Genomic DNA, 12,680 nt, shown 5'->3' on the forward strand with positions numbered 1-12,680 from the left:
ATAAAAACCATATCTTCCTGAAAAATAAGCATTTTGTCATTTTATAACAGTTAAAAATATAAAAAATTCTTTTAATAAAATATAGCAGATGGTGCCACCAAATGTTGCTGGAAAAGTTAAACAACTCATTGCTGGATTTTTTATGATGTAAAGCAAAACAAAACATTAACTTTTAATGGCAAGATATGTTCCTAAAAATTTATATCCTGACACTTAACATGACAAATTCCTTTGCCAGAAATGTTTCATTTTTTATATTTCTTCTTTATTTTGTCATTTTTATGAGTCTAAAGTCAAAGTTTGATAATCATTAAAAATATGTGAGTTCAAGTCATACACAGGACCTCATATAAGTAATAGTAAGTGAAATAAATAGAAGGAAAAGCTAATTTTAGTTTACCTCTCTATTTATTTTAGTTAAACTTATGAAAACTTAAATGAAGCTGAAATTATACTAAACAATAACTGAAATATCAATGTCTAACACTAAATGACAGTCATTAAGCCTCTTGTGATGATTGAATGTTGATACAATGCTGATGAAAGCAATATACAGAATGTAATACCAAAACACAAATAATGAACAGATACCTTGTTTACAATTCACTAAAATGTAATTGGGGTTCCATAATACCACCTTCTCCTCTATTAATTGTATCATAACTACACTCACATTTTTTGTGCGAAAAGTACCGGTAACTATTAAACTAAATGTTCCTAATTGGATTTTTAGCTAGTGTAACTATAAGTATGGTTTTTGAAGGCTTTTGTACAAAAAGTCAGAAAGTAGGCTTAGAGAAAATCAGGTGGTAATATGGAACCTTACTGTATATTTTCAAAAAATGCTTTAATGTAGCCAAAAACAAATAGGAAACGACAAAAAATGTTAAATAATTACAAAATTATTTACTCCAATGTATTTTATTGCAAAAATGCTTTTATAATAGAAAAATATGACCTCCATCAACAATATATATTCCAGAAGCTCTTTTTCGATATTCTCAGGAAAAATTGACTTTCTACCTAGTGTCTTTTTCACAAATTGCTCCGGACAAATGTCTGCTTGCAAAGAGAGCGTTCAGAGGAGTTGAGTTCCATATTACTGTAAAAGCACCAATGGGGTCTGTATTTCACGCATCGCCATCTTGAATTAACACATTGCCATCTTGAATTAACTTATGTCTGTCAAGACCAAAATTTAAAAAACGTGAACATCACACAGATTAATATGTACCCCTAAGTCTCTGGAATGGAATACATGCACCAGTGAACCTACAACTACACGATTTATATTTTAAAAATAATTAAATTCACTTGGCATTCAAAACTTGTGAATTTTGAAAAACAAATTTGCTGATTAAATACGGACAACTGTTTAACTGAAGTAAAACGGGTTTTCCCCTTGCTATGGATGTCTGCCTAGTTCAGTTCAGCCACATCATTTATCCTTCTTGGTGTCATGTCAACGTGAACCTAGAAAAAAAGAAACAGGATCCTCTGCAGTTCGCCTTTATTATCAGTTTGAAATGGGGTGGTTCCATAATACCCACAGTGTTCCATAATACCACTTTTTCCTCTATACTTTATTTACATAGAACAAAACAAGTGTCGCAGAATCTTTTGGATCCCAACAAAGGTTGGATACCAATGAAATTTCCCCAAGTTGGGAGTGCATGTGATTACAGAACAAAAAAAAAACATTTTGCACATAATAGAAGAAACCCAATTTAATATTACCTTAAAACTACCTTACAATCTAAGTATGAGGAAAGTAGGATAAGAAATTAGAAGGACAAAGATAGAAAGATCAATAGTGAAAATACCCAGGATTTTGTTGGGGGATACTTTCCTCACTTGTGAGATGGAGTCCATAATGAATTCTTCTAGCTTTCTAGCTTTATGATTTTCCATCTTTCATCACAAATATAGTTCTGTTGCTTACCCAACTTTGTGATGATCGAAAGTCTCTTGTTCAGAAAGGAGCACTAATAAAATTTATATCCTGTCCAGCAACACAGTACTTGCTGAAGCTTAACCTTCTTTGCTCTTCTGTTCTGTTTTTTCTCCGACTATCAGGACTTCCGTGTGACCTCTCCGAAATCAAGCTTAAGAATCTCCAGTTACTCTTTCCCCTTTGGACCTGTCATTGTCCTCTCTATTCTGATGTTTTTCGGAACATAACACCTACATTGACAAAAGAAAGATTAGAAAGGGAAGACAAGAACAAAGGAAAGATGTTGAGAATTAAAATAATCAAAGCATGTAAATCTATACTAATATTATAAAGAGATAAAGTTTGTATGTAGGAGGTAATCTCCAAAACTATTGATCCAATTTCAAAAATTCTTTCACTAATATTTAGAATGGACCTTCAGGGTAGACATAGGCTGTATATTATTTTGTTAAACATTCATGTAAATTAAAAGATAACATCTAGGTAAGCATTATATTTTTGATGTGAGCAGGTGGCGAGGGGCAAGATGCGTATGTATACAAGATAGGTAACCACATGGCGCAGTTGTATGGTCGGTGAGATACACAGTGCACACGTCTGAACTTGTAATCTAATAATCTTAATCTTTGCTATTGTTATTTTTTGCTAGAGCAACACCGGGCTTATCTGCTAGTTTTAAATAATTAAAAATACAAGTAGCCACACACTATTACTATGAAAATAGTTCACATCTATAATCAAAACTAATTTGGGAAAGTTACTATATTATACAGTTACAAAAAAGTTACTATAAGTATACAGTTACAAAAGCTACTTTTTAAAATAACAAAATTGAATTATAAAAATTACCATGAGCTTCAAATTTAGAATGTTATTAGCATTACAATGCTTTTTTCATTTACATTACAAACATATCTAAAGCATATATAAAATTGAAGCTATTCTGTAAGAAAGCTACTCCCTAAACAGAACAGCATTCACAGGTCTTTAGTACACTTTAAAAAACTAATAATTCTAATAATGGATCTGTCATTCTGGCATTTTAAGAGTTCATAATCAAGCCACTTTGAGAAACATTCCCTCAACAGGAATGAAATGCAAAATTCATAAGAAAAAGTTTTCTTCTCATATGCTCAGCACATTTTAGAACTAATGTCTATATCAGTGTTGCCAGCATACTTTTAGCATGCTCTGATGTGTAGCATAAATAATTTTACATGTGTTAATAATTTGATTATTTTAAATTTTCCCGTAGCTTTCACTGCCAAGGCTGCGACATGACCAAAAATTTCATTTTTCAAGACCAACCTTCACAAGACTACTAAATAATGATTAAAATTAAAAATAAATAATTAAAACAATACCATAATTAATAGCACAAATATTCTAATGTTTCATTGAAAACATTACATTCATTTGAACATTACTATGTATAGCCTAGTTATGTGAACATACAGAATTTCATTTACAAATGACATTAGTCTCACTGCTACTGAATGCTGCTTGCTGTGCCATATTTCTTATTGATCATGCACGTGAAATCTTCGTCATGTTTCATACACCTGAATCTAATGCTCCCAGAAATGATAAAACCAGTAAAATCCTTTTCAGTAAAGAACAAAGCACATGCTGGATGGAGCATTAATGAAATGCTAAACTAACCATTTCCTACTTCTACACTTGACTTCAACACTGTCAACACCTCAGAAGACCTTCAGGTGGAAATTGGTGAGATCACAATACAGTAGAGCATCAATTATCCAAATGTTGATCAACCGAAACATCAATTAACTGAAAGCTTTCCAGTTGGCAAATTTTAATTTCTGCTAGTGCTATGGTGCTGCAATCTTTGCCTGCGTCTTGGGCTACTCCAATATTATTTTTGTTGGTTTTCGTGTTTTAGCTGGCAGCACTGGCATGACCATGAAAGGGTACTTAAGGATGTGCCAGGATTTGAACAAATTTCAACATGGGATAAGTTAATATATTTTTTCGTACATAATCGGTTATCCGAAAAATTGATTTTCTGAACCCCAGTCCCCAATTGATTCGGATAATCGATGCTCTACTGTAGATGAAACTGCAAAGACAATTAGATCCTTGAAGAACAACAAATCAGAAGGCCTCTATGAGATCTCAGTGGAAGATATGAGCTCCTGAAGTATGGAGGAGATTACATCATGCAGGTCCTCACAAACTTTCTGAACAACTGCTGGAGGAAGGAAAGTGTCCCCAGGGACTGTTGAAGAGGTGTAATAGTCAAAATTCCTAAGAAAGCAAACCTTGCTAATTGTAACAACTGGAGAATCATTACACTTCTCTCAATTCCTGGAAAGGTCTTCTGCTTAGTTCTCCTACAGAGGTGAAGAGGAGCAGTTGGATCAACCCTGAGGGAAGAGCAAACTAGCTTCAGAGAGGGATGATTGTGCTGTGAACAGATCTATGTTTGCAGCATGATCTTCAGAATATTATAGAGCAATGTCTGGAGTTCCAGAAACCACTGATAATCAACTTTATTGACTTTAAAAAAGTCTTTGACACTGTGCATTATGAATTGTGGAATATTGTTAGATCTTATGGCATACCACAGTGATACATTAATATTTTTAAGAACTTGTATCTGGAACCTACCTGCTGCATAAAGACAGAGGATAGATATGTTGATTTCTTCAAAATTGAAACTGGTGTTAGGCAAGGCTGCACTCTCTCACCATTACTGTTCCTCCTGGTCATAGATTTTATAATGAGGTGAGCAATGGCCATCTCAGGTGTAAGAATTCCATAGAGAGGACAGATGCAGCTCACAGACCTGGACTTTGCTGATGACGTTGCATTGATATCAGAAATGTTCCCAAAGATGCAGAGTATGACCACAAGCCTTGAACATGAGGCTGAAGAATGGTATTGCAGATCAAGTGATAAAACAAAGATAATGTTCATAAATAGGCAAACAACAATAAAAATCATAGTCAGGAATCACACAATAGATGAAGTGGGGAAGTTCTGCTATGTTGGTAGCATGTTATCACCAGATGGAGGCATTGAAGCTGATATAAAATGCTGATTTGGTAAAGCATCAGCTGTCTTTCAGAGACTATGCTCAATCTAGTCTACATGATCAATTAGTACAGCAACTAAGATATGCCTCTACAACACCATTCTCATTCCATCAACACCATCTTCGAAGGATGCTTATAATTATATATAATGACTGTATTACAGATGAGCAAGTCCTCAGAAGTGGCCTACACAAACTATAGGACATTGTTACAGAGCATAGAATGCACTTTGAAGGGCACATACTTTGTCTGCCAGAGGAACACTTGCCAAAAGCAGCCTTGTGATGGAAACCATGCAGTGGAAAAAGGAAACAAGATAGACCACAAACAATCTGGCACTCTACATATAAAGAAGATCAGCATTCCATGGGATGATGCTGTAACCATTGCAGCTGATCACATTGCTGGAGACAACTGGTTGCTCAGCATGCCACTTGGCACAGGAGGACCTAAGACTAAGACACACACACACCATCTGTTTCTCAGAAAAGTATTAAAATTATGCAAGTTTTCTTAATCGATTTGATATGCCCAATTAAAATTTTTGATTTTGTGATAATGTTTAACATTTAGGAAGGTACACTTAGTCCAAAAAGCTTCTTAAATGCTTTACCGCTGAAAGATTTAAATATATGTGAGAACATTTTTTAATTTCTAAAATCATTTTTTTTATCTATATATATAATCGAGATGAGTTGATAATAATAATAAGTGCAGAGCCCAAACGGTTAGGAGTTGAAAGCTGAAATTTGGTACACAGTTTGGGTACATCACGAAAACGCACACTAAGAAAGGATTTTCCGAAATTCGCCCCCTGGGGGGAGAGAGACAGGATTAAGTCTTAATACTTCCATCAACAATACAAGTGTTAAGTAACAATGGAAGTGTCAACAATGGAATTGTTAAAAGAAAGTGACATTTTAAGAGAAAGTGGAGTTTTTTTTTTTTTCGTTTTTGCAGGAAATCGAAGATATTTTTAGACCCATCTAAAATTCTCTAATTAATCTGGAAACGGGGGACCCAATTCGTGCATTCTGTGAAAACGCGTAATAATCTTAATCTTTGCTATCGTTACTTTTGCCCAAGCAATGCTGGGCCTACCTGCTAGTATTAACAATAAAACTAAAAATGATATAATATCAGTGTTTATCATTGAATAATTTTTTTTAGAAACAATTGGCTATTTGCTAAAATAACTTTTGTAACTTGTAAAGCTTCCTTATAACTCACATTCAGCATTTTTGTATTCTGTCTAGAAATATCTTGAATTAATATTAATTAACAACTAATAAAAATTACAATCATACATATTTTGAATTAGAAAAATAAATTTTGAAATTGACATTATACCTTATTATTTAGAGAAAACTTTCATATTAGTTGAACTAATAGGCATTTATTTTTTCATAAATTTATCTGATTTAATAACATTAGTTGCATATTACAACAATATGAAAATAATATAGATTTAATTTTTTTGATTTTAGATTTATAACAGCAGCTAAATCAACAGGAGCTGCAGGTTTCCATGCAACATGGACAGAAATTAAAGAAGGTTTGTAATAATTATTATATCATTAATTAAATTGTTAATATATTAAAAATTTGTATAGTACTGTATATTTAGTTAAATGACTAAATGATTACTTTTACTATACAATACACAGTATATGTTATGGGCCAAGTAATTAATACATCATTATTGTAAGCTTGCCAACTTTTAGGGTCAATCAGTTAATTGCGTGTCACTGATGGTCTAGGGTCCATTCATATGTAAGTGGAGGCAGAGGAGACAAAGATGACAAGTGTCTAACAAAAATCATTTATTTTTTACATTAAAGTAACTTATACTATGAACAAAATAGTTTGCGTTAAAACAACCAGTGGTTCAGATGTCCTGGGCATCAATCAAAGATGGCCCTGAGGCAGTGGCGTTGACAAGTCTGTAAGGCAGGTGGGGAGGCTCTGTTGGTTGGCATCGGAGATGTGGTCTAAGTCTGAAGTGGCATGGGTTACAGGTTGGGCACAATAGACGGAAAACTGCTTTTTTTCGCATTGACACACAGCATCTTGGTTAATTGGAACAGTAACTAACCAAGTGAAATGACTTACTGAGTGCCAGGTGTCCATGATTGTCAGGGATTATATCAATCTCTGTTCTTTCTTTCATCCCTTCTGATTGGTCATTCTCCCTCAATCACGCTTCCTGAGTGTCTGGTCTCTCGTTATGAAGCTTAAGGGGACTCCTTACCTAGAGTGCAAGAAAGGTCAAAATTGAAGCTGAATTTGATTTCTCACTGATCATAGGATGACATTCCTTCTCTCATTTATGGTTTCTGTATCGCAGTTTGATACAGACAAAAGGTGTCAGACTACAACCTTTTTTTCCCCCTTGCCTTTTTAAACAATTGCATTTTTTTTTCTCTAAATCAACTGTTTTTTGAATTTCATGACAGTTCAGACCTGTCCAGGACTTCACATTATTTATAATGTCCAGCAATTATGAAAAATGACTAAAATGGCCATGCAGTCTGATAAATATTGATTAATTTATTAAATTGACCAAATATTACGAATAAAGCTGCATTTCCTTTGAGCAATTTGATTTTCAAAAACTTTCCACTTTTTTCATTAAGAATTTTTTATTTTTGTGAATTATTTTAAAGTATTTTAATAACATGAAATTTTTAAAAATTAAGTATTATTAACTGTATTAAGTAAATTAATGTTAATGAAAAGTATAGTACATGAGTATAAATTTATAAAGTTCATCAGCTTGTGACTGCATATCTATAAGGTTAATCTGACATCTTGAGTTCATTTTATTACTTAAAATTGGTTTAACTATCAAGCCTTTCTTAGGAACATTGTTTTTTTCTATTAGATTTCACACACGTTCAAGAAAATTATGATTTCCCTTGTGATATTTTTATATTTTGTACTTAATTCTTTTTCCATACAGTTTCTGATGCCATGGCCAATAGCAATATAGTATCATTCAATATCTGAAATATTTCTTCAGTGTGAATGTAATATTTAATTAAATTACATTCTTTTACAGGTACAGTTAATTTTTATATTTCTCTGATTCTCTGATAGATACAGCATCATATCTATATAAATGCTGATATTCTTCTAGTAACTTCAAAATCACTTTGGTTTTTGACACTCACTTTTTATATCATTGTGAAATAGGCCTAAGCTGATTGTGTAAAAGTTTGACTGCTCTGACTTTTTGTAACTCATTTAATCAGTTGTTGAAACAGTTATTTATGTTACTTAATTAATGATTGCTCCATAATCATTATTTTTCAAAAAAGGACATACTATTTTAAAAAGTAAAATTAAAATGTTGCACAAGATTAACTAATAGCCACATAAATTTAAAATTCGATACTAAAAGCAATACGCATGTGCAACTCAGACACAAGCGCTAATTAGCTAGCATCTGTTTGATGATCACTCCTCAAGTATATCTAATTGATTTTATCTTCATCACTTTGCCTAATCAGATGATAACAATATTTATAGTGACCAGTCAATGTGATAGATAACATATGATAAAAAACATGAAATTTATTACAGTGTCCGAGATTGTGTCATTATTCATAATGGCCGGGCATTATTCAAAATGCCCATTTTAATCACTTAGTCCATAACATATAGATTAAAAGCCAACTTGTAAGAATGAATAATAATATAAAATATTAATAACACTGAAAACTTGTCCAGCTGTTTTTGTAAAAAATGCAAATGTTTTTGCCTGTGTTGAACAGGCATCATTAGTCAAACTGATCCCCAACTGCTAAAACAACAGGCTGAACAAGTGTGCAGAGGGGAGGTGATGTAAGATGAGAGAAAGGATAGTAAGATTTATAGTTTGAAGAAAAATGGTTATCTCCCAAGAACATCTCTCTTTTCGGGGTAGATGTTCCTGGTTAGCAGGATGTCAAATGAATGTTGCAAAAAAATCATTATTTTGTTATTTAATTAACTAAATTGTAAAAATATCTCTTTTTTTATTAAATTGTTTTTTGGTAATATTGATATACAGTAATTAGAATCCTGTTATCCTGTTATTACAAAACAAACTATTATCATGATCTTATAGTGTATAAACTATTAATATTTTATTAAAAGTGTTGATTTGGCTTGAATTTGTTTATCAATGAACCTGGTACAAGGACCAAGTTCACTGATAAACACATTCAAGCCAAATCAACACTTTTAATAATTTATTGAAAGATATTATGGTTAATATCTCAATGAAAATAGTAGTGGAATTATATGCATTCACTATGGTCTATTGTGTACCTTATCAACATTTCAGTTCTACCTTAATACTAGCTTACCACATTTTTGGGAATCAACTTATGTGATAGGTTTAAGTCTAAACTAGAATTTTGAGCTTAAATACTTGAGATCAATTTATATGCTGGCATATATAGTAATTCTTGAATGATAAATAATATTTGCAAAACAAACTTTAAAATTATGTAAAAAAAACTGATTATATAATCTTGCAAAATTTTATATGTAATTATAAAAATTATTTTAAATAAATATATACTTTAACAGGTCCTTCTTGTGATGGTTTTCAATGTAAATCTAATGGATTTTGTATTTCCGAAAAAATGAAATGCAATAGCAGATTAAATTGTGGTAAAAATGATAATTCTGATGAATATGAATGTAAGTATGACTTATTTAAATTTTTTTTATTTATTATTATAATTTTATATAACTTAATGATTTGAAATTATTTTAATTACAATTTTATTTTTACTTAGGCATTCAAGATCAAGGAATAAATATTTATTTAGTGGTTGGATTAACAGTTGGTTCTGCTTTCTTGGTTGCTCTAATAATGTGTGCTGTGTGTCATCGAAAGAGAAAACGTCGGAGACAACCAGACACACAGTTCGAACAGAGACCGAAGCCCCCCAGCGACATTCCAATCATGTCTTTCGTTGCAGTAGACAGTGTCTGAGAAATCAAAGATAATTGTCAGAATTTGGATAGAAGATGAAGGAAATGTTTGACTTTGTCTGAATCGGCATCTCATCTCCCTAACATTGCAATATGTTTGCCATAAACATGTCAGCGATCATACATTTCCGTGCCAAAAAAGAAAAAAAAGCAAACAGCAATTTGTTTTATGGTCCTGACTAACGTCTTCCCCTTGTCCTATAAACTAGAAATAAATAGATGTTTTATCCTTCTACATACGGGTAATCCTTTTTTAGATGAAAAGTCCACAGCAAAGGCGAGAAGACTGCCATCCTCTTGTTCATTTGTCTTCATTTTCTTCGGGCCATTGTTAAGTTTATGAACATTACCCAATGTTATTTGTGCCAATTAAATAATTTTACTCATCTACCCAAAAGCACACTCATCTGTTTCGGCAATTAAGATATCGGACATCGACTTAAACAACTGGGCATCACTTTATAACATAGAATTAACTTTATTTTACTTTCATGTGATAGTAGATATTTAAAAAACCAAATAACATATGCATAAGTTTTGCCAATGAATTTTGTATTAAAATATTCTATGGATTAGCTCATTAAAATTTTTGTTTAAAGAAATAAAATGAACACATTCAGTGCCTCAAGTGCATGACTTGTCTGCATTACAGTAATAATGGCGTTGTGTGTTTCAAAAAACATTCCACTAATACAAAAGGCGTATTTAACATTTATCTTAGAAACATTTTTAAGATCAAAGTTTTACATTTATTTTAATTAATTATTTTTATGATTATCCTTAGAACACTAAAATTGTCATATCAGAATATAAATGATTTATTTTATTGTTACAGAGCGATCTGCATATATCATTTTTAATATAGTATGAATGCGCAATTGGCAGTTTCATCATAATGCATCTGACTGGGAGGATAATTTGTTTTTAATTTCCAGTTGAGAAGTATCTATCTATCTATCTAAATTTTGAATTTATGTTGAATGTTTGTGATGACCTAAAATTTCTATTTCCTGAACTCAAATTGTACATTAACAAGAAAAAAATATGAAATTATACTTAATGATTGGATATGTAAGTTTGTCTAAAGTCTTTAAATTGTAAATCAAGATATTGTTTTGAGATTTCATTAAGTCAGTTGTTTATAGGTCCATTAAAAATGGAATACTTGAACAGCTCAATGTGATTTATGTTATGTATAAATCAAAAGAAAATGAAATATTCATTCTGTTAATAATTTCATGATCTTTGTAAATGTCAGATTTTGTTAAAAATTGTTAATTCAAATAATTGTGAGCATTTTAGTGCAAACAAAAAAATTCAAATCATTAATAAAAACAATTTGTTACTAAATGTTGTTTTCTTTTATTTAAATGTTAGTTTTTTCATTTGAAAGGAATTGGTGAATATGTAATTTGAAAGAATAAGAGTTTAGTTATTCATTCATGTGGATTTGGTGATGTTCAATAATGTTTTAGGATTTAAATTACAAATATTTATTGTATTTTTATATAATGATTCTTAGGGTTTATTTTGGATTTTCTAAGCATAATATTTACTCATTATAAATTACGTTCCACAGTTTTGTCAACAGATTTGTCACAAGATTTGTCACAGAATATTAGGAAAATATCCAATAAGTTCACAGTTCTCTAGCAAAAAAATGTCATTAAATCTAAAGACCAATTTCCTTTGATTTTAACATATAGAAGAATTATTAAGTCTTTTTTACTTATGTTCTATACAAAAGAAATGAATACCAAACTTTAATTTTGGATATACACAAACAAAATTTTAAAAAGTGATAGGCTCAAAGAACTTTATATACAAAATCTTTCATAAAATTATCATTGAATAGTTGAGTTCAGAATGATAATACTAAATATTGTTTTTTTCATAATTAAACCCTACTTTCTAATTTTGACATTAAAATACACACACTGATACACATAAGAATGTGTTCTTATAAGCAAAGCAGTATGTGTATTTCAAAATCACAGAATCAACTGAAATAATAATAAAACTGTAGAGTTATCTTTGTTTTAAACACACTCACTTTTTACTAGATTATTATTATTCTGATAAAAAGTTTAAAAAATTGCAATTGAAGATATTCAAAATTTGTTTGATTGTTATTCATTAATTCTTTAGAAATTAATGTTAGTTTATACTCAATTAACAGTCTAATATAAAACTCCATTTACAATAATAATCTGCAAAAATAAATGTATTCAAAATTATAATTACAGAACTGAACTTTTATCTAAAATTAATATTAAATATCAAATTGCCACTATAATAAATTACATTAGCTTTTTATGTAAATAATGTACAATTTTTGTTAATAAAACATTATTTTGAGTATAATAATATTTTCCAAGGCTCTTAATTTCCACACAAAAACCCATAGATGGGCCTTTGTGGAATTATATTCCACAAAGCACTAAAACACTTATTATTTTAAAAAACTTTTATCCTATCACAAGCATTTTTATTTTGGCTTTTATTTTTAATGGTTACCACAGAGATGTCGCTGAATAATTACTGTATCAATAAATTTACATTGACATAGCAGTGCAGTGCTTTTATAAGCCAAAACACACTGATACATATAAGAATGTGTTCTTATAAGCAAAGTAGTATGTGTATTTCAAAATCACAGAAGCAAGTAATTTTTACAC

The 12,680-nt window shown here is 30.9% G+C and overlaps 1 protein-coding gene across 2 annotated transcripts in view; it reads left to right on the plus strand.

Moving 5' to 3' along the window:
* Positions 1 to 11,734, plus strand: part of LOC111621963 (cubilin-like) — a 51,490-nt gene extending 39,756 nt beyond the window's left edge. The window contains exons 13-15 of one of the 2 annotated variants that reach the window (XM_023364217.1): positions 6,501 to 6,568; positions 9,592 to 9,705; positions 9,804 to 10,003. In XM_023364217.1, coding sequence (XP_023219985.1) covers positions 6,501 to 6,568; positions 9,592 to 9,705; positions 9,804 to 10,003 — 382 coding nt within the window. Of the gene's footprint in view, positions 1 to 6,500; positions 6,569 to 9,591; positions 9,706 to 9,803 lie in introns of both variants that reach the window. The other variant, XM_023364218.1, reaches the window with a different exon arrangement.
* The last annotated feature ends 946 nt before the right edge of the window (positions 11,735 to 12,680 follow it).

Source organism: Centruroides sculpturatus, unplaced genomic scaffold, assembly GCF_000671375.1.
Source record: "Centruroides sculpturatus isolate CEXI.00-Female unplaced genomic scaffold, Cexi_2.0 scaffold312, whole genome shotgun sequence".
Classification (NCBI taxonomy): Eukaryota; Metazoa; Arthropoda; class Arachnida; order Scorpiones; family Buthidae; genus Centruroides; species Centruroides sculpturatus.